This window comes from Falco punctatus (genome assembly GCF_963210335.1).
Source record: "Falco punctatus genome assembly, chromosome: 6".
Classification (NCBI taxonomy): Eukaryota; Metazoa; Chordata; class Aves; order Falconiformes; family Falconidae; genus Falco; species Falco punctatus.
This window is the reverse complement of record NC_137585.1, coordinates 6,594,813-6,617,389: the sequence shown is the minus strand read 5'-3', so window position 1 is coordinate 6,617,389 and position 22,577 is coordinate 6,594,813. Positions and strand designations below refer to the sequence as shown.

The 22,577-nt window shown below is 48.3% G+C and overlaps 1 protein-coding gene across 1 annotated transcript in view; it reads left to right on the top strand.

Annotated features, from left to right (window-relative positions):
• The window catches only part of LOC308066427 (phospholipase A2-like), a 34,600-nt gene extending 12,066 nt beyond the window's left edge, over positions 1-22,534 (top strand). Inside the window, exons 2-5 of the mRNA XM_080393709.1 lie at positions 218-8,548; positions 11,762-11,927; positions 19,079-19,185; positions 22,299-22,534. Of these exons, the coding sequence (XP_080249835.1) occupies positions 8,509-8,548; positions 11,762-11,927; positions 19,079-19,185; positions 22,299-22,462 (477 nt within the window). The 5' untranslated portion in view covers positions 218-8,508 and the 3' untranslated portion in view covers positions 22,463-22,534. The remainder of the gene's footprint in view (positions 1-217; positions 8,549-11,761; positions 11,928-19,078; positions 19,186-22,298) is intronic.
• Positions 22,535-22,577: the final 43 nt, after the last annotated feature.

Genomic DNA, 22,577 nt, shown 5'->3' with positions numbered 1-22,577 from the left:
TGCTGAAAATAAATTATCAGCAATTTGGATAGAGTTCTGCCTTACCATGTTAAGAACACTAGTAACAGGACAGAGGGGTTGAGAATGCCCCTGTGGACCTAATTTAGGGAATATATGAACCCTCAGAGCACAGTAGCTGTTATATTAGAACATCATGTACCATGAACACTTGTATGACTGCGAGGACAACTGTCTGAAAGGTTCTTTTATCTCCTAGAAGGAGCCAACAAAATAAAAATAGAATGTTTGAGGATTAAGTGCAACATCATACATAGCAGACCTGCTCATCACCAGGGTTATGACACAAGTCTGGAAAAGGCACCACAAAAAGCCCACGTCTGTAGCTGTGGTCATACTGTTATATGCTGCCTGCCCAACAGGAAGAGGCGGAGTAAATATCAGTGGAGCCACCTGTGAGATAATTTCCAGGCAGAAGGCAAGAAGAAACGGTAAGTAGGCAAAGTAGCATGAGCTTTACCAGTGTTCACACTTGTTCTTCTGACCAGCGAAAAGAGAAGCCTCATCATCTTCTCACGTGTCCCAAAGTTATCACTATAGATTGAGCATCCAGTATAGCATCGCTTATGAAGATACTGAAACCTTCAATAAATCCTGGGTCAGAAAGTTCAGGAGCTGATTGCAACTCCTATCAGAGCTGTTAGGAATGAGAAGAATGTCTTCAGGCAGAGATGGATGCTGCTTACTGTGCAAGTATGACTGTGGTAGGGGTCAGGGACTTGATGTCCAGTGGGATACGTGCACAGGGACAAGATGCAAAAAGGGACAATGAAAATCCACAACTTTCACACGTACAGTGGAGCAAAGTGGGAAGGATGAGTGGCTTAACTGTGGGAACATGCACTGAAGTTGAATGTCGCTGTTTTAACTAGGGCTGTAGAGAGCTGCCCTGCTCTTTCCTGCCCAGCCTAGAAAGCCAAACACCCTACATGAATTTACTCACTTTATCACTGCAGATCTTTTTCCTGCTAACAGCACAAGCGCTCTTATTGTAGGCAGTTTCTTGGTGTGCTGAGAACCTGGTGAACTACTGAACTCCCCAGCAGTGAACGGCATCCATGAAGTGATAAGGCATTTCAGTAGGCACAGCGTGCTACCTCATTCCTCCACGTCACAACCAACAACATTGTAATGATGAATTAGCACTTAAAATTATAATTGTGCTATCTGTATCCTTCCATGTGGTCTTAAGTTTACTGTAAGTAGTAGGACTGTATGAGAAACAGGCAGGAGAGCCACATAAAGGTTGAAATTTCCCTGTGCTTGTAAGCAAAACACCACATGAAGTCATAACAGCCTTGTTAGGGTTGGTTGCTCAGCATAAAAAAGGCAGTTGTAGTGAGATTTGAGGAGATCCCTATGGGGCTGGGAGCTTCCCACGTTGGCAATCCCTTGCTGTGGCTGGAGAGCTGTTGGTGCAGGAGGCACTGAGCCATGCAGCGTTACAGAGCACAGCAGCATCCAGCCCTTGCATAACCTGTCCTGGCGCAAAGTGCAGGCATTAACCAGAAAATGTCATGTAAGGGAGAAAAGGGCTGGCACAGGGACCACAAAAGTGGTGATTTAACTGCTACAAGCGCAAAGCCTGAAGATAAGGTGTCATACATGCAGCATGCCCTTCCTGGAAGCTGGTCGGAATGGAAAGAAACACAAACCAAGTAGGTGACCACAGTGACTAGCTCAGAGCATTGCCTTCCCAGCAGGAGAAACTGCAGAGTTGTCTCCCTTCTTCCTCCTGCAGGGTGGAGCTCTTTTCACTGTCCTGATGGTTTTTCCTTTTATTTTTTTTTTCCCCAAACCTTTTAATATAACAAGTATGAAACCCAGAAGACAACAATTTCCACAGCAGTGAAGAGGTGATGAGTCATGAAACAAAAACAAATTGTGGTGGCAAAAATGAGCGTCGGTGCATGGTGGTGTATGCATGCATTGAAAGAGACGTTATGAAGGGCCTGTGGAAGGATATTAGCTGTGTAAGTTAAAGTATTTCAAGTTGGGCTTGATAATTAAAATTGTGATTGGGGAAATAGTAAAGAAGAGTTTCCCCAATAGGGTACTTTAATCAATAGAAGCTTAATCGTATGTCTTTTAACAAAACCCTGGTCTGACAAACAGCAGAGGGATTTCAGGAGCACTTAAAAGCTTGCCATATGCAGCACTGGTTGATGTCAAGAGAAGAGAGCAGCTAACCCCTTGTTCTCCAGTGGCCTTCCTCATGAATCTGTAGCAGCAGCCTTGAGCTCATGGCCAACCATCAGCAGGGCTACAGGAAAGCAGATCATGAATCCTCATAGTAAGACCTTCAGGGAATGCTTGGTTTCACATTTCCTGTAGGAGCAGCAACACCACCTAAAATTTAGCCCATTATTGGCTTTCTCTTTATATACTCAGATATCAAATATAAAAGATGTTGGTCTGTACACTGGATGCATCCTAATACAGCGATCTGGGTAACGGAGTGGAGGTAGTATAACGTACATCCTCTTTTCTTCAGGAAGTCTCTAATCACCCGTCCTCTGAAAAATGGAAGATTCAGAGCCCCCAAGTGCTCCACGATCTAAGCAGGACTAACTGCTGCTATGAATGGAGGCCGTCAATAAAACAGCACTTTTCTGTCTCCGTTGGTGCCTGCGGCTTGAGACCGTCACAGTGGGAGTCTTCAAGCTATTTATGATGTTGTCGGTGAAATTCGTAGGTAGGGACAAAAGGTGGAAGGAGAGAGGTGTAAGGTGGGAAGTGCAGAAGTAGGAAAACTTTTAGCAATTGAAAAAAAACAGGCAAATGAAGCCTAAACAATGGGGAAATGAGAAGCTAAAGCAGGCAGCATTTGGAGGAGGTGACAGTGCCCAACAGACTACATATATCGGCAGTGCTGGAATATACTGGCAGAGCTGAGTGAGGATGGTGGTCAAGAGTTGTCAGGGTTGAAATGTACTTGCAAAGGTGGCATAAGAATTTTATGTTTTCCTGATGTGTTATTACACCTTCCCCACCCAGCTCCCAGGAGGAGCTACAAACACACCTGTTTACATTATCTTTACAACCAGAGAAGAAAAATGTAGTTTTGCTTCATTGAGAACTTCCCATGAACTGAAACAACAGACTTCAAAACACTGACACATCAAAACAAGTGTTGTAATGGGCTTCAGAGCCAGGATGAGGATCATGAATCTTGGTATCATTGGTATGAACTGGTATCATGGGTCTTCCAGCTTTGCCTCTGGCAGGGGTTCCTATTAAGTGGACAGACATTTATGTTAGCCATTTCTTTTCAGGGAACTCGGAGGCATTTCAGGAAGTTGTCTTGGATATCAGAGTGCCCGTTCATCTCTGTGTCTGTGTGGTCCCTGGGCCTCTTGTCAGATGAAGCAGCCCAGCCTTCCGGTGGATCTCAGAAACTAAGCAGCCTGAGGTGGTGTCAGTATTTAAATAAGATGCCTTTATTTAGTCTGCTTCTGTTTTAGGTGTACCTTAATTCTGGTAATAGATACTATCTTTCACATGGGTAAAACACCGGGGCTCTGCAATGAAAGCCAGCTGTCTAAGCTGATCTCGTATGCCTGTTTTTCACTACAGGCAGTGCTCAATGTGGTTCCAAGGGGATGCTCTTCTCCCTGGTTTGTACCAACAGCATTGCCAGGGCATGCTGCGTTTCTGATGTCCTGGCTACCTGTGGCCAAGGGACACTGCAGTCTTGAAACCCTTTTTGAAGTCACGGTCTCCTTGCCCTGACAGATGCACTAGGTTATGTGATGTCCACTGAAGCCCGATGGATTTGGGCGCACACGAGAGCCACTCCGTCCCTGAGTGAGGCTGTCCTGCAGGCAGCGGACCGACGGCTTGCTCTGCAGCAGAAGGGGTGGACCAGGCTAGGACATGGATGCTTCCGACGGCCTCAGCATAAAAGATAATGTCACTAACACTTGGGATAGGAAGGTTGTTAAAGTCAGAAAAGCCTTGGCATTTCCAGTGATGAGAAAATGAGGCAGCCAGGCCTGTCCCCACCTGCAGAGGCTGCACCCCCTCACAACCCCTCTCCACCTGATGAGAACGCAGGACAAGGAGGGGATGCCCACACCCCATCTCCCTTCCATGGCTTGCATCTCCTCTCCCCATGCCTTGGAGAAGGAATATGTGAAAGGATGCACGTTTTGTGTGTCATGAATGGAGCTTAGCGGTATCAGGTCCTCACGAGGGCTGGAGGCAGCCGTGAGGAGGGAAAGGCAGCCTGCCGGGGTGGTGTAGCTCTTCCCTGGCATGTGACCCACAATGTTTACCCCACATCCAGCAATGCTAATAAGGAAGAAGCTACGGTGCCCTCACATCTCACATCACCCCCCTGCTTCAACTATCCATCATATCCTTTATCCCAAGCACAGGACTCATGTCAGCTCTGCCTGCCTGCCTTCCGCAGCATTACACGTGTAGACCATGAGGTCCACCCCTTCATGGGACGGCAAGTGTGCCAGACAGTCATGCAAGACAGTGTGCAGAAGAGGAACATTTTATGCAGAAATGGCTTCAGAGGGGAAGGTTCCCCACAGTTGGCTCAGGAGACAGCACCTTCTGAGGCTGTGCTGGGAGAGAACTGTGACAGTGAAAGCCTGAGAGATGGCCTGGCTTCTTCATCACCTGAGGTATGTGTCCGTGTGTGTGTGACTGACTGTAGATAAATGCAGGCACTCACCTGAGGGTGCTGCAGGCTGGAGCCATCCGGCTTCACTACTCAGAAATGCCACCGTCAAGATGAGCCCAGGCACACAGCAGCAGCGAAGCACAAGGAGGTACGTGCTGGACACCTTCAAACCAGGAGCCACTCGAGAAGCTTTCCTTTTGGGGCTGAGTTAGAAACTGGAAATAATAATTATGTTTTCTTTCCTCATCAAAGTTTGACTGGGCTGTATCATCACTAAAGCATGGACAGACCTTCCATGCAAGACGATGTTAGATAAGACTGTTTACTTATTTTGTTGCTATATTAACTCTATTGCTCCGGTAACTGGTTATGTCACCACAGACCCTGCGGCAGTCACAGATCACTTGTTTTCCTCTGGACCATTAATGTGAAGTTTGCTTCCCTTTAGAACTGATTTTCTCTTCTAACTCCCACTGCCCAAACTGTCATTCTGTTTCCTTCAGTCTCTTTAGTCATCCTCCTATAGACTAGTCTTTGCAGTGGCAGCTCTTTTAAGGAACCTCTAATGCCCATGGTATTGCAAGAAAGCCTCCTCTGCCCCTCGCAGGAGAACCCCTTGGCCTGGGCAGCAAAAGCACCACTGAATCTGCTGGTGCTGAGCAGAGACCTTTTCTTGTGGTTGGTGGTGACATTCACAGAGATGGACGGGTATTTCGTTTCATAGAATCACAGAATGGTTTGGGTTGGAAAGGACCTTTAAAGATCATCTAGTTCCAAGCCCCCTGCCATGGGCAGGGACACCTTCCACTAGACCACGTTGCTCAAAGCCCCATCCAATGCAGCCTTGAACAATTCCAGGCTTGGGGCATCCACAGCTTCTCCACATGATCCACATGACCTGTGCCAGTGCCTCACCACCCTCACAGTAAAGAATTTCTTCCTAACATCTGATCTAAGTCTACCCTCTTTTAGTTTAAAACCATTTGAGGAAGAGGAGCCTCTATGGTATGGAGGACAGCCCAGCTTCTACAAGATCTGACATCTTGAACCTCGTTGGGTAAACATCCTTAAAAACTGTGGAGTCCTTACAAATTCTTCTCCCCTTCAAGACTTTTCCCTAATAGTGTCTTTCAAGAACAAGAAGCCCAAGAGCATGAAGTAGCATCATGCCTGAGGGCCAGCTGCTTTTGGTGGTGCAACCCAAGGGAACTCTGTTTTCAACAGAGCTAGTTCCTCTGAAGAAACAGTCCTCCGACAGTATGGGTTGATTGCCCCACGCAAGTGACCTGAGGCTCAAAGTGAGTTTATTGCCCATGCAGTTTCAGACAGCCAGCAGTCTGTCTAGCTGAGTTTGCTGAGACGACAGCCAACACCTTTGTGTACTGCCTCTTGCTACTAGGGAGAAGTGGAGGTCAAGCAGATAATGTGCAAAATGCACGTGAAGGGGTGGGATCAAGGAATTCATTTTGTTTCCCTGAACAGTAATAAAAATGCCCTCAAGATCCCAGTGCACTTGCCATAATATAGTAAGACCACTATTAGCACCTTATACTATTTAATAAATATGCTGAGTAACTTTGGCAACAGTAATCAGTAAAATTGCATAGATAAATCACAAACCTGACCAGTCAGCAGTGTGAAACAATAGTAAGGAAACAATACATTAATTCTACTTTCCATTTTAAGTTTGAATTTGGGCATCTCTCCCTAATACCTGCAGAAGTCTTCTTCAAACATTGTAGATCCATGTGGCTATCAAAGGAGTCTGTATTTCTTTATTTTGTATTTATTGATGAGTGGAGAACAAAAACCTCATCTATTATTTGGGGGCCAGGGGGCTGTGAGAAAGGGAAGAACAGAATAAATTTGTGGTCTGAAAATGTATAATGCCTTTTTTGATCAGGTTAGTAATTCAGGAAGGCTTTGAAAGAACAAGATTAAATGTAGGTTTTCAAACCCAAATGACTCTGATAAATCCAAGTTATAGAGTAGACACTTTTGGCACCTGAAGGCAGTTCCTTGGGCTTGGGGCCCCTGGGAATCCCGTAAAGCATCTGCAGAGGTTCCTCGAAACTCTCCTTTGGTCTCCACTTATGATGGAGCCTGCCAGGTGTCTGTCAGGGATGGAGGGTGCTCTGAGTGGGTGTCTTGTTCAGCCAGGCCCCACACGGTGTTTCAAAGCCAGCTTTCTTCTTTGCATTTCCCATTTTGAGGACCTGCATCCACAGAGCCCTCAAACACAGCACACCCACCCTTCAGCATCCTCCTTCCGCAAACTTACATTCTTAAGGTTAAATATTAGCCAGCACCAGCTCACACACATAGGATTTGGCATTATTACTTACGTAAATGTCTAATTACTGAAGGGAATTTCCAAGGGAGGAGGTGTAAGCTGCTCAGCCCCTCCGATGTTGTGGAGGAGCCGGGGCACGGAGCGGCTGCGTGAGCGGTGGGCTTGCCTCGCCCTCCTCCCTGCCTGCTGCCAGCACACAGCCCATCACGGGGCAGTGGTGGGCAGCGATTTTGGACCCGCAGTCATCACAAGTTTTACCCAGTTCTGCCATCTTCTTTGCCCTGTATCAAAGGCACCCGATATATACTGTATCATGAAAACTTGCTCGGCAAAGAGTGCCAGCTGCTGCGGCGGGGCTGCTCTCAGCAGAAGGCAGCCCTGTAAATGCTGCTGACCTTTGATTCAAGTACCAATATTTAGCAAGCAAATATTTATAACCACACCATTAAGAAGGGAGGCACAGCTTTACCATGGGGAACTCGGGCAAGGGGTGCTGCTGAGATCATCCTGGGCTGTGCAAGGGAAGGGGCAAGCAGCTGCCTTCTCCTCCTCTCCCTCTCCCAGCCGAGCAGCCAGCCCTGCCCATCATGCCCACCCCAGGGAAGGGACGGATGCTTGAACCCCACCAAGGCGGATGGCTGCTGTACCGAGCAAGGCAGGAGCTGTAAAGCCCTGGAGGGCTGGGTGAAGCTGTTTCAACCCCAAAGGCAAAATAACTAGGGCCATCCCTCCTGCTCCCATTGCCTGCTGCCCTGCTGTGTGATGGGGAGGCCACCGTGCTGATCCAGCCGCCTGGGGTGACCCCAGCTGCATGGCTGGCCCCAGGGGACTGGTCCCAGCTGCTAGCCTGATGCTGTGGCTGGGAGCCACATAATGACGAGTCTTCAAGAAATCAGCTGGTGTTGGTCAGGTGCAGCAACAGGCCAAGAGGGTATTTTTCCCTCGGGAGTGGTGTGGAATTAACTGGTGGTCAGTTTATAATTAGGTATTGCACTTAACAGTATTCTTTCTGTTGGATTTTTATAGTTTTGTCTCTTCTTTTTTAAACGTGAAAAATAATCAGTCTTAAAATAATTAAAAAAAAAAAAATTACCTTGGAAAGAGTGATCTATAAAAAGAGCAAATCCTTGCCAGGTGGATGCCACAGCCGCAAGCCCGAGCCGCAGAAAGCCGGGTTGCAGGCTTCCCTGCGCCGCAGCTCCTCAGAGGTTAACCAGGGTCTGTAGGCAAAGAGCTTAAAGAAGGAGCCCGGCTTAGTGCCTGGGCGTCTCGGGCTGTCCCGGGGACCTTCCAGCAGCCCCTCCCTCCCAAAGGCGATGCTGGGCAAACAGAGGCAGCCCTCGCCCCCTCCCCACGCAGCGAGGAGCCGTTGCGGGGGCAAGCTGGGCCCGGGCTGGGGCGCAGGGCCACCGCAGGAGAGGGTGTTTCACCGCCGGCGGGCACAGCGCCATGGCTATATAAACGCTGGAGCCGCGGCCCGGGAGGAGCGCTGAGCACACCGCGCCGGGCCGAGCGAGGCGGCGGCTGAGCCCCGGTGTGAGGAGCGCGGGAGCAAGCGCCCATGGGCCGCCTGCTGCTGCTGCTGCTGCTGCTTCAGGCAGGTGAGTACCACTTCTCGGTCCCTCTCCCCCTCCACGCCTCCCCCCATCCCGGGACAGCTTCTCCCCTCTCCGGCAGCTTTGCCGGCTTCTCGGTGTGGGGTGGCCAAGTGAGGCAGAAAGCACCGCTCGACGCGTTTCAGCTTTATAGCGAGGGGCTGTGTGAGCGAGCTGCCTGCCCGCTTTGCTTGCCTGGTGGTTTACATAGCTGCTATAAACACTGCATAAACCGTGGGTCGTTTTCTTTTTGAACAGTTTTCTGCTTTGGAGTTGTTGGTGTCTGTGTTTCTTCCTAGAGGTACCCTCTTTTTGCATCAGCAACTGTGGAGTAAGCAGTTCTCAATTCATCTGAATTAAAAATATTTTTTTAAAAGCCTGTTAAAAAAAGATCTAAATGCCTGCTAACATAAAGCCCCTACACACAAAGGCAACACGACACTGAACTGGCAGGTCTGAGGTTATACCTGCAGTACCATTTTAAAATAAAAAAACCAAGACCTTGCCTTAATCTACAGCAAAGGCTGCCTGTTTAAACAGGAGACAGAAGTCTAAGTTGTCAGATCCACCGCCGCTCACCTCCCTGCAGGTATGTTCACTGCTAAGGTGTGCCGTTAGTAGTATAACTAATGACCGGTCACACTCCTAATGGGAGATGTGGCTAAATGCAGGCTGCTGCGGTGACTGACTTTTTCAAGGCTTTCCCAGCTGTGTTGGCTTGGCTGCCCAGCACAGGAAAAGCCATTTCAGTTCTTGGTCAAGTTATTAGCTGTGCAACTGAATATTGAAATGTACTTGCTGGGGCTGACCTCTCAGCTGCAGCGACCCACCATCGGCTCGAAACCCAGCCAGCTTTCCCGGAACAGAACGGGACCATCGGAGGCCGCTGGGATGCCCGCCTTATTTCAAGCTCTTGCGGAGCACACAGCCCTAAGCACACTAATTGAGTCTTTTGGATTCAATTCTCTTTGGGGCTTTCTCTCCACTTCCACGAGCAGCTCTGCACTGTAATTACAGTTCCTTGATCTTCAGAGATATCCCCAAAAGAAGAATGGCCTTTCTTCTTCTGGGTGAGGTGCCACTTTATGCCAGCCTCGGCTGTTTGCAGCCAGCGGCCAGCAGACCAAGTCCAGCAGTCCTGGTTTAAGAGGTCAGTGAAAGACAGCTAAAAAAAAATGCAGGCTGCTCGTCAGGAGGCCTGAATGTCTACAAAGAAGTTTTTGTCTCCATTGGAACATTTTCAGGGTCTGCAAAACAGTAACAGGTTGAAAAAGCAGGGTTTTTAACCTGAAATCCAGAGCAGCTCCCTGCTTGTGATCTCCCCTGGGGTGCCCGAGAGCCAAGCCCCTTTTTAACACCAGAGCCCCTCGGTTTAGAGAAGGGAAATAGATGGTCTCTCCAGTTTTGAATAACACCCCTCTAATGTGTTTTTAGCACGAAACCTGAACACTCAAGTAGTGTTTAGGTGAGCAGAGTAGTTACTTTTTCAGGAATGTGCATTTAATCCCTGAGGAATGCCCTGGGAAGCAGAAGGCTGTGCGAACCCCCCCCCCCCGCACCAGGACAGCCAGAGGCACCAATTGCCAGGGCAAAACTGGTGGAGGGCAGCGCCCATTCCTGGTGGGGGCTCGGGCTGCAGAGAGGGAGCAAAGCCCTGCCCTGTCCATGGGGAGCGACCCTCCTTGTCCTCCTTGGGGTTTGGATCAGGCTAGGAGGGCAAGCTAGACCAGGAGATGCAGCGAGAAGCCCAAGCAAGGGGATTAGAGGCCGGGTTTTAAAAGGAAAGCAACTGTTTTAATAATAGTATTGAGTCCTCGGGTGGTTTAGGGGATTAATTAGTGTGTGTTTGCACAGCACTTTGAAGAGGTCAAGCATGCTGCAGTAGCTGGGGGCAGGTGGCAAAGCAACTTTGGGGGCAGGTTCCCAGTTCCCAGGCATCACCTCCCTCTCCACCCAAGCATGCCACCAAGCCCCCCCATTTTGGCAGGCCTTTCCCGTCTGCGCAGGCGGGACAAACTGATGGGTTAGGCACTCTGTCTGAGGGGCTGGGTGCTACTGGTGAGTAGCTTTGCCATGCACAATAGAGCAGTGCAAAGTGCACTTGGTCTTCACAGTTAAACCCAGGCAAGAAATACTCCTACTGCTATCGTTAGTGTGATAAGCATCAGTGTTTGCAGCTGAGCATCACGTTGGTGTGAGTATTAGGGGCAGGGTACTCTTGGTTTCCGTAACAGTTCCTGCAAGGTAGAGTCTGTGGTTTCTAAAAAAGTTGCAAATTAACATGTGAAATCACAACACTGTCTGAAAGACTGGTAACTCCAAAAACTCCAGCCTGGTTTGGGTGGCCACCTGCACACTTCAGCTGACACAGAGCTCCTTTTGTGTTTTGGGGTTTTATTTCCCCCAATTAATGCAGCCAACCTGATGTTATGACTTAAATGGAATGTAATAACGGAAGCAGATATAAGCGTTGCCAGTACTTCCAAACATTCAAAAGAAAGCTGATACACATACATCTTGGCTAACGTAGGCACTCTGTCCTTGACAAAGTGTACCTTACAGGCTCAGGGACTTGTAGTTATCCCTCTAACCCAAATTAATAGTACTGGCAGCTTTTTGCCATCTGGAGAATGGGTTAAAATATCCTGAATAGCAGGGGAAACTTGGGTAATAGAAGACATCTAGGGCAACATAGAAACCCCATTTTTTTTTCCATAGAGCCTGGGTTAAGTCTGGTTGTGTGCTTGTCCTCTGTTGCTTCATGTCCCACTTGGGACCACAGCATAGCTAGTAAGCTTTTCCAGCTTTGGAAGCTCTGGGGTGCAGTGAAGCCCAGCTGACTCTGCATGATGCTGGCACAGGTCCTGCAAAGCTTAACAGCTTGAGCTCTGTGATGTGCAAACCTGGGCACACTGCTCCCCTGTGCAACATAGCTGCAATCACATGCTAGCGCGCCAGAGCTAGTAGGTCTTGCTTGAATTGAGCTCCCTCTGCACAGCTTGGGTATTTCTGCATCTGCCTCCTGGTTATCCCAGCCCTCAGGTAAGGCCCCTGCAGAGTCCCCTTTGCAGGCTGAATATCACAGCTAATTAGATTGTCAAGGCTGCACCCAACCACCCAGTCAAAACTAAAAAAAAAATCCCCCTTCAAGGACTTTTATAAGAGAATCGGTGTCAGGCACGTTCAATCCTTGTGTGTAGCCATGTCCTGTCTTTGCAGTCTGGAAAGGTGCTCTGGGAAAATCCCATTCACTGCACACTCGAGGAATCATCGAATTGGCAGGAGCTATCTCGTGTGGCACGGGACGGTCTCCCTTGGCATATATTGGCTACGGATGCTACTGTGGACTGGGAGGACGAGGCTGGCCTAAAGATAAGACAGACTGGTAAGAAGAACCTCAACTATATGTCCAGAAGCAGTGCAGGTCTCCCCGCGCTTCCCTGTTTGTGCCACTGTGACTCCATGGACTTGCTGCTGCCTTGTGGAGAGGGAACTTGGTATATATGAACAGCACTGGGGAATTGTGAGTGAGGGCCCACGTATTATTTGGGGTTTGAATGAAGGCTTAGCCACCTTCTGGTTGAGACCAAAGCCCTTGGGACCTTATACTATGTGGAGTGGGTGGCAAAGGAGAAACCAGGGTATGATTTCCTGCAATAGCTGCATGTTTAGTCACAGAGAGCAAGCCCTGCCTGAAAAAAAGGGGAGTGATCAATGTGTTTGGAGGGTTATTTCAGCCACGTCCTGAAAATGGCAGCGATGGGAGTATCACTGTTTATCCTCTGGAAGAAATCCAGATCATTGCAAGGAGTAATCAAACCTGTTGTCCTCATTGCCTGTTAGTTCACACTGAATCGAGGAGGAACAACAACAGGGGAGAGCACAGTGTTATTCCCCCTTTTCTTTGTTAGCGGGGAAGGTGCTGTGCTTGTTATTCCCGAGGCTACAAGCAGCGAGCCCAGGAGGTGTTGCAATCAAAAATTTCTGTCTTGTACTTTGCGATTAGCGTACATGTAAATCTTGAGCGTGGTGGACCCTTTATGTGCTCTGAGCCCATTATTTGCAATCTTGTCTGGTTTGAAACCTGAAAGACAGAGCACACAAGTCTGTCTATCTACAGTCAACAGGCCAGGTGTTGCTGATAAGCAAGTGCTGCTTTTAGCAGGGGTGAAGGCGGCGTGCAGCTCGCTGGGAAGGAAACCAGGCTTTCCGGAATGTCCAGCTGTTGGACTCACTTGAATTGGCAGGACAGAAAAAGGGAAAAAAGGAAGAAAAGATGGCAAGGTTAAAGTCCAACTCCTGTGGGCATGAAGAGCAGGTGGCCTTTACAATTAGTGGAGCTGTCTTCATTAACACAATGAGATGTTTCGCTCCCAAAGGCCTCTCGCTGCATCCCTGGTTTGTATCTATGAAACATTTCATCTATGGAACAGTCAATACAGGACTTACAAATGATGAGTAACTGCCTGCAAAGTGTCATAGATTGCAGGTGTAGAGCTTTCTTTTAATTTTCATTAATATCTCTTGTTATCACGATCTACAGCAGTGTCTTTAAGGTGTTTATTATTTTTGCTAGCCCTTTTGCAGCTCTGATAATCAGGCCTTTAAAGTAAAACATGATCTCATTGATCTGGAGTACTTCTTTTACCGAAGGGCTGAGCAGAGCCATCTAAAAGCTGCTTACCGTAGAGGGTGAGTGACCCCTCCAGATTTAGGCAACCCTGGGGCTGCCCGTGGCCAGCACTCCTGAAAAAAAGGCAGAGTAAAATTTGGGCACTGAGGGAGCTGACAGAGGAGCTTGCCCAACCACTCTCCATCATTTATCAGCAGTCCTGGCTAACCAGGGAGGTCCCAGCTGACTGGAGGTCAGCCAGTGTGGCACCCATCTACAAGAAGGGCAGGAAGGAGCATCTGGGGAACTACAGCTCTGTCACCCTGACCTCGTGCCGGGGCAGGTTATGGAGCAAGATCACCCTGAGTGTCATCACGTGGCACATGCAGGACAATGGGGCCATCAGGCCCAGCCAGCAGGGGTTTACGAAAGGCGGGTCCTGCTTGGTGAGCCTGATCTCCTTCTATGACATGATGACCCACCTAGTGTGTGAGGGAAAAGCTGTGGATGTTGTGGATGTGCCTGGGCCTTGGTAAAGCCTTTGACACCATCTCCCACAGCATCTCCTGGAGACACTCATGGCTCAGATGGACGTACTGTTCGCTGGGTAAAAAGCTGGCCGGGCCCAAAGGGTGGTGGAGAATGGAGCTAGATCCAGCTGGTGGCCGGTCACAGGTGCTGTTCCCCAGGGCTCGGTACTGGGGCCAGTCCTGTTTAATACCTTTCCTGATGATCTGGATGAGGGGATGGAGTGCACCCTCGGTCAGTCTGCAGATGACAGCAGGCTGGGGGGGTGCTGATGTGCTGGAGGGCAGGAGGCTCTGCAGAGGGACCTGGGCAGGCTGGGCGGGTGGGCCAAGGCCCCTGCATGGGGTGAACCAGGCTCAGCGCCGGGTCCTGCCCTTGGGTCACAGCAGCCCCACGAGCGCTACGGGCTGGGGAGCTGCCTGGGGGAGACGGGCCTGGGGGTGCTGCCTGACGGCCGGCTGGCCACGAGCCAGCAGTGTGCCCAGGTGGCCAAGAAGGCCAACAGCCTCCTGGCTTGTATCTGAACCAGCGTGGCCAGCGGGACCAGGGAGGTGACCGTCCCCCTGCACTGGGCACTGGAGAGGCCGCAGCTCGAATCCTGTGTTCGGCTTTGGGCCCCTCAGTGCAAGAGGGACGCAGAGGGGCTGCAGCGTGTCCAGAGACGGGCAGGGGGCTGGGGAAGGGGCTGGGGCACAAGGCGGGTGAGGAGCAGCTGGGGGAGCTGGGGGTGTTGAGCCTGGGGAAAGGAGGCCGAGGGGAGACCCGATGGCTCTCTGCAGCTCCCTGACAGGGGCTGTAGGCAGGTGGGGTCGGTCTCTTCTCCCAGATAAGAAGTGGCAGGACAAGAAGAAACAGCCTCAAGCTATGCCAGGGGAGGTTTAGATGGGATATTAGGAAAAATATCTTCACCTAAAGGGCTGTCAAACATCGGAACAGGCTGCCCAGGGAAGGGGTGGAATCACCATCCCTGGAGGTGTTTAAAAAACACACAGATGCAGTGCTTGGTGAGGTGGTTTAGTGATGGACTTGGCAGTCATGCCTTAATGGTTGGACCTGATGATCTCAAAAGTCTTTTCCAACCTAAATGATTCTGTGATTCTATGAAAATACGGCCACATGTTCATCAGCCAGTGTTTCTGCTGCCATTTGATTTCCATGGGATGTGGATTTTATCCCAATGGCAGCAAATGAGACTCTGCAACTGGAAATGTCTCAAAAGACCAGATAGTTTGTAAAAAGGAAACTTGATCCTGTAAGTGCATTCATTATTATTTCTTAGCTGTAATGCTGGGGGGGGGGGGGGGGGGGGGAATAAAGGTTTTTAATTAGGTTTTTCGCTAGAAAGAATTGGTAATGCCCCACTAGATTTAGCCCTAAAATTCTCATTTTACGTTTGCTAGAGGAATCTTTTGATATCTGTTACTGAGAACGACCACTAAAATCAGTGTCACTGAATGCCTGTCAAAGTGACCCCATTATTTTCCACATTTGTCATTCTAAGAAAAGAAAGCAGCAGAGTGGCAAAACTACCGGCTGTGAGTGACAAACACTGTTTGAAATTACCCCCTTGACACGTCTAGGTTAGTTGCTGAGACACTTACAAAAGGAGTAATTTCCTTATGAGTAATTCAGTCAATCTGTCTAGACAGGGCTAGAGTGCTTCTAAGCACCACTCTTTTTATGGGGAAAGAAAAAAGCCATAAAGTGTGTAATCTTTTTATAAGGTTTATTCCACACACTGGCTTTGATGTGTAGGCAGTAATTACCTTTTCTCTTTTGTTCCACTCTCACAGTCCCATCACTTCAAAATAAAAGGGCATCTTTTCCACATGAAGTCAATGGATTTGTTTCTCCTTCCCCTTTCTGTTCCCCTGGATTGCTGCAGCACCCGTTTCGTAGAGCAGGACCTGAAGGTGCTCAGCGAAAACACCAAATGCCATGAAGGGCAGGATGGCATATATGGCTCATCTAAGTCCTGGTAAACTCATAGAGGAGTGTAAGATTTCCCCTCAATTGATGAGCTAAAGCAAAACAGAAAGACACACAGCAGTGTTGGTGGTGTTAATATGACAAATAGGACATGACAAATTCTTACCTTAATGGCATTTGGTCAGCTGCAGGGGTCTGGCCGTCTGATCCCTGTGGGCCAGCCGGAGCTGTCTGTAGCCATTAGGGCTGTCTTGTAGCCCAGACTGGCGAACAGGTTGCTTTCCAACTAGATGGCATGGCTGTATTTGTTTTCCAGACCTGCTGACCAGTGCTCTGCCATAGCATTGGCTGACTGTTCGCGTTGGTCTAACCGAGCGTTAGCAGGTTATTAAATGCTTAACATCATGCTCTGACCCAGGTGCAGGAAAGGGCATGTCCAGACAGGAGGTGGCAAAGGGCAACAACAGGCTTCCTCAGTCTTCATTCCCTGGCATTTTTTTCAGTGCATCTTAAAGACATATTTGTAAAATATGAGCCAAAGTCGTCTCACTTTGTGTTGGTGTAAGCTACGTGTCACCCAGCTGCAGTTATGGGTGTCATCAGGAGGAGCCGATGTAAGGGGAAGCAGAATTGTGCCCCAGATCCTGTGATCCTGCAGAATTTATGCAATCCTCTGGTTTTGCCAAGGCAGATAAGAAGCAGAGAGTTCTCACAGCTAGCTAGCACACCTCTCTAGTGCTCATCTGCTTGTCCTTGCCTGATTCACAGACCATCTTTTGCCCCTCCAAGTTCTGTTCTCACTTCTCCTACCTCTTTTTCTGGTTATTCCCTCTGGCTCTCCATGATGGGCAATTTCATTTCCTTTGCACACAGGCTTCTAACTCCTCCCTTTGCCCATGTACCTTTGTGTTGTTCCTCCTCCCCACACTTCTCCATCACTCCAACACAAAAAAAAAATTACCAATTTGACTACTGATTCACTCCCCAGACCTCACAAGCCCTACAATCCCTACAGCTGGCACTCTGCCTCAGCTCAGCTCCACCGTGGCCTCTTGTGCACCGTGTTCCATATGCAGGACACCAGTGAAGTGCCTGCTCTGCTATCTCTCATCCCCCGGGGGATAGATGAGGCTGCGCTGCAGCTTCAGTTATGTTAGCTGGGGTGCCCTGGGCTACAGCAACTCCTCCAGGTGATGCATGTCCCACTTGTAGCTCAGTGCCATAGTCCATCCCTGTTATCATGTGACACATTGCATAGGGACTCAAATGCTGGAGAAAGGAAGAAAGCAGAGACCTTCAAGCTTTCCACAAGGCTGCAAATTCTTCTTTCCTTTGGCCGTTCACATTTAACCTCTTCAGGTCAAGCCCAGGAGTGAGGTGTTACTGGACCAAGAAAGATCTGACCCACAGCCTGTTACTGCCGGCATGTCGAACAGAACTGGTTGTCCCACGGGCTGAATAAGTTCTTCTCAATTACAGCAACTGCTGTAACTTCTCATGGGAAAACTTCTAGATGCATATATCCCATGGGGCTTAGTCCCATTTTGAAGTCCTTTGAGGAGCTGGAATGGAAGGAGAAACTAGACTGCTACTGCTAACTTAAAATTTCTACGTTTCATGATGCAGTGAGTAGTCTGGTCATAACCATTACACAGGTTTCATCTTGGCAAGCTGACCAAAAAAAGGCATTTAGTTTGCAGACTCAGCTGTGAGACGAAAATGCTACATTTAACTACTGAATCGAGAGCTCAGTCAGTAGGGAAAGCACACTGGACTAAATCCAGCCTGTGTGTAATCACAGGGGTTACATGAAAGCTGAGTTTGATCTGACTGGTCTGATTCTGTTGTCCCTTTTGTGATTTACCTGATCTGGTTCCAGTGATTTTGTTAGAATTTGTATCAGTGGTGGATCTTCTTCTTTGCACTTAAAAAATTGGTGGGGTTTTTTTTTCCCTGTGCTTTGCCATCTTACAGAGTCCTGCAGCCCTCATATCCATAAACCAATTTCTAAAAGGGCAAAATCCTTCTGCAGCAGAGGGTGATGAAGGTCTTGATGTTCCTGAGCTATCAGGTAAGGTACTGCCGGCTCCCAAAGAGTCCCTGGAGAAGCCCTGCTTCCAGCACAAGGGACCTCTATCCTTCTTGCAGGGTTATTTCACTTTTCTAGAGGGACATAATGATGGATCCCAGACTTTATTGGCTTTTCAGGTACACTGGCCTCAGGTCTTGAAGCTATCGAAGTCTTCAGCTGTATTTGGTAATCTATGGGCAGCCAGCACACCATGCTCCCTTTTGGCCGGCTCATCAACCTTTTGAACAGATTAACATCTAAGACTCAAGAGCTTCTCTACAAGCTGTTCCCTTGTCATTTACCCCCAAGATCAGCCTGCCTCGATGCTTCCCAGTCAGTAGGGCAGTTTCTCTGTAAAGTCCCAGTGATCTTGCAGGGACAGCTTCTGGAAATGTAGGAGATCGTCCCTCTCCGGCTCCAACCTCTGACCTCGCATCTTTGCTGAAACAACCTTTCTTATTCAGCAGAGGACCTCTCTAAGTGCCGAATCTTTTCTTGGTGTATTTTGAGTTACTAAACTACCAGAATAAGATTCAACTGGGGTCAAGTTTTCTATAAATTCTGAAGTAATTGGTAGCGGGAATTATCTCACTGACTAGTCTGTAGGACAGATGTCATCAGCTGAACTAGTCACCCTCAGCCCCCTCTACGGTCAATGAAAAGCATTTGCACTTTCAAGCGCAATGTTTTTCACCTATGTTAGATCTCTGTAGTATGATAATATGAACCGTGCCCTAAACATGCATAAAGGGGAATATAGATCAGTGCCTCAGATGTAGGTGTTCGCATTTAGCAATCTGAAGTTAACTGATATGAATTCCATCATTGAGGCTGATGAGTTTGTAGCCAGCCCTCGGAAACTGAATGGGCCAAAGAGCACATGACAGGTCCAGGTGAACTGCAGAGATGAAGCTGCTTGGTGATGCTCAGGAAGGCAAAAAACATCCTGACTCCAAATTCTGGGATGGGTCTAAGCCTAAGCTGGTGAGCCATGATCACAAACATTACAGGAACTCTTCAGCTCCCTTTCAGTGAGGTTACCATAGAAACACAGAATTACAGAATTGTTTAGGTTGGAAAAGACGTTTAAGACCATTGAGTCCAACCATTAACCTAGCGCTGCCAAGTCCACACCTGTCTTCCTGGCAGCAAAATCTTAGAGGAAGAAGCACAGTGGTCATGGGAACAAATACAGCATTAATGAGCTCCTGAGCCATGTGAGCTTTCACAGAGATGCCAGGATGCTTGGTTCATCAACAGCTGATTTACTGACAGGCTGGGGCAAACATTGCTGTTGTGAGCAACGAGTGCAGCATTCCTGGAGTACGTGCAAGCACCCCTGAGCAGAACATGAGGATGCAGGAGGACCCCAACTTTACCTTTTATTCTCTCCCAGGTGTTGCCACAGGCACGACTGCTGCTACGACAAGGCAGAAAAGGAAGGCTGCAGCCCCAAGGCACAGCGCTACCAGTGGGCATGTGAGCAGAACGCGGTGCAGTGCGGTAAGGCAGTGCTCGCTCACGCTGGGCACGTTTTGCTCCCTCCGCTGCAGGCACTATGCTGACCGAAGGGCTTTGTGGGCTTCAGAGGTAGGTCTGTGTATGCTGGTTTCAAAGCCGCTTTAGGCAACGTCCATCCTCCCTCAAGCTCTCTGCCCATCCTTTGCCTGGATCTCTAGGCTTGCCAGGAGTCCGCAGCTGGAGCTGGGAGGAAGGCTGGAGGCCGGCACCACCTCTTTCAGGTAACCTGGGTCCTCCCCAGGCTGGAGAGTGGGAGTGGGGGCCGTGGAGCCCCCAGGCCATCTCGGTTTGGCAGAGATGCAGATGCCTCTCTGGAGGCTCTCTGCTCACTCGCATTAAGTGTGCCTGCTCCTCACCAACCTCTTCCCACAGCCGTGCAACGGTCTGCAGGGACAGTCTTCCCGTGGCAGTATTGGCCTTGCCTCCAGCAGGACTGTTCACTTTTTTACTTACCATTACGTACCGCTAGAGAGGAGCCATGCTATTACGCATGGCTGCAAGACAGGTTAATTATGGTGCCAACCTGCATCTCTGCCTCCTGCACAGCTCCAGCCTAAAGCCTTAGGGCTCCAGAGGGGATTTGGAAGTTTGCAGAATCAAATGCTCCGGCGTGCTGCAGACATACAGTGAGTGTAGGCTGTGCTCAGCTCTACAGCTGGTACCCAGTCTAGGTCTTGAATTGCACAGTCACAGCCCGTCAGTGGCTCGCACCAGTTTGTTTTGACATACACCAGATGACTTGAGTCTTAGAATTTGTCACTTCGAATTTCTAAGTCTCAAAAAAGTCCCTGATGGTAAAATCCATTGTAGAACACTTTGAAAGTTTGAAAAGAAACGCATGAGAGTAAAACATGTCCCCATATCATCAAAGCTACTTGCTTGATCGTTAGAAGACTATTTCTACCTTATCAGAAGACCATATTCTACTGGTGCAACTCTCAGCCTCTCCAGCAGCAGAAAATCTGCCAGCAGGTATTGGATGGGGCATGGCACATCTGCAGTTGCTCTTTCTCAAGTGCCAGAACAACCTATTAAATACAAAGTGCTGGCTAAGGAATGTATTGCTTTAATGTATAACTGTTCTTCCTCCCACTTACCCATATTTCCATAGCTGACTGATATTTTCTGCTAGCTGTTTTTATAGGGAAAAAAAAAATATTCCTGTTTCTTTTTGCTGTGAAGGAACATTCTTAGCTGCAGATGTGAGATGGATCATCAAGTTCATGAGACATGTGCAAAGTATGTTCCATAAGAGTGCACGGGGCTGCAGTTGCTCCAACCTGGCTAACAAGCATTGGTTAAAGGAATGCCATTAATTCCTTAGCGGATATCCAGGCAAGGCCTGAGCAGTATCCCTCAACTGCACTCCACAAGCCCTCAGCAGGCTTCATTCCCCCTGACATCCCCACAATAGAAATGTGTTCCAAAGGCAAATTTCCTACCCCAGGCTACAGCACAGCAGGTTTTACCGAGGTGTGGAGTTGTACTGTCTGATCCCATTCAGACAAAAGGGATGACGAATTAAATTTCCAGGCGTGCTTGCTGGGCCAACAGCAATGATGTCCAGAAAACATTAGAAGCAGAACTGCTGCACTGTCTTTTCTATGCAAAAGGAAATAAATGCCTGTTGCCTAGCACTGTATCATATACACAGATACTTTCAGGTAAACTAAAAATAAACTAATTTTACCTGGGACTCCTTTTGCTACTGTTAGGCAGTTTTGTTTGTGGAATGAAAAACGTTGACAAAACTATATTCTTCAGTCCAGCTACACCATCACATGTAGGCAAATTCCATTCAATAAATATCTGGCATATAGAAAAGGCTGTCAGTTGTGAGTGCTGGTCAAAAAAATCATTCGTCTCTAACAGAAATTACTACCAAGCCAGACACTTGTGCTCACATTAGACATACAGTGGCTGGCATGGCATGGAAAGAACACAAGGAGCAGAGGGGCAAGGAGAACATCAGGCAAGACTGGTAGCTAAGAAAAAAATGGCCTTAGTGCTAAAGTCATCGTCAGTGGAACCCCTGAAACACTTTTTACCAGTAAACATGATTCTTCAGACAAGCTTAAGAAATATGGGCTTTTCGTATTTATCAGATACACGGTTAATCCCACAAAGTTGAGTGAAATCTGGAAGGATCCCTGTACTCGTTGGAGTTGGTTTTGGAGCAAAGCCTACGTGCACTGGCATGAGTTAGGCTTTACACTTTGCCTAGTGCAGGGTTTAGTGGGTTTTGGATAATCTATAGTAGCAGCCTCCAATCAACAAGGCGCTGTGCTCTGAAAGAATATTAGCCCAATGGCTGCATTTAAGCCACCTATAGATGGGATGGGGTTCATTAACTCAAAATCGGTCATTTGCAAGTAGCTACCTGAGCTGGTTGCTTTGATGTTCCTGATGGTCCTTACCTAGTCGTGTAGTCATATAGTTGCATTATATATCGTTCCAGATATGGTTTTGATCAGCTTCATTAGCTGCTGACTCATAAAAATCAGGTACCTGACCCTGCTGCAGAGTTCCTTGGCTCCTCTGCCATGATCAGAGAGAGATGTAAGAGCAACTCAGGGAGCATGAGTGAAAGATGCCTGATGGGTGCTTCCATGCCTTCAAATTTCTGAATGTCCCTCTGGGAGACTCCTTTCAAAGCAGGATTTTTTTTTCCTTTTGAAATCAGTCTGATTTGCAGAAGGGAAATGAACTGACTGAGAGAAGATGGAATATTTTTAGCTCAGTCTAAGCTAAAATTTTATAATATTTTTTTTTTTAGCTTTGCTGAACTAAGTCCCCATTGTTCACACAGCCCTAGAAGTGGGGAGCACTCTGTGCTGGGCAGATTTTTGTGAGCGTTGCCAATTTACTTTTAGCTACTACTTTCTGATGCTCTTGGTCACAGTTAAGACCTGTTGACAGAGACAGGACAGGTGATGGTCAGATCCACACACAACGCATTAGTCCTTCTTTCTTCCTGCTCCCACAGCCTCTGTTTTCTAAGACTTTCTTCATTAGGGGATTGTTCCTCCTAAAACTGTTTCTTGCCTTCATCCAATACAGAATCTCTCATCCCCCGCTCACATTTTCTTTTGCAGATAACCTGACAGACCGGTGTGAAAAAATGGTGTGCCTGTGTGACCAAGAAGCAGCCAAGTGTTGGGGAGCAGCCCCATACAACCCACACTTCATCCTTTGGCCAGATTTTTTATGTGGACAGACTCATCCCACCTGCCATTTCAGATATAAGGGGGCAGAATAGTCTTTTTAGGACCTTTCTTCTAACCCTCTGAATTTGAGGGTGCTGGAATAAAATTTTACCTCTTTTATCAGAGCTAACAGTGGTGTAAGAGAACTTCTGTCAGGCCAGGGTCTAT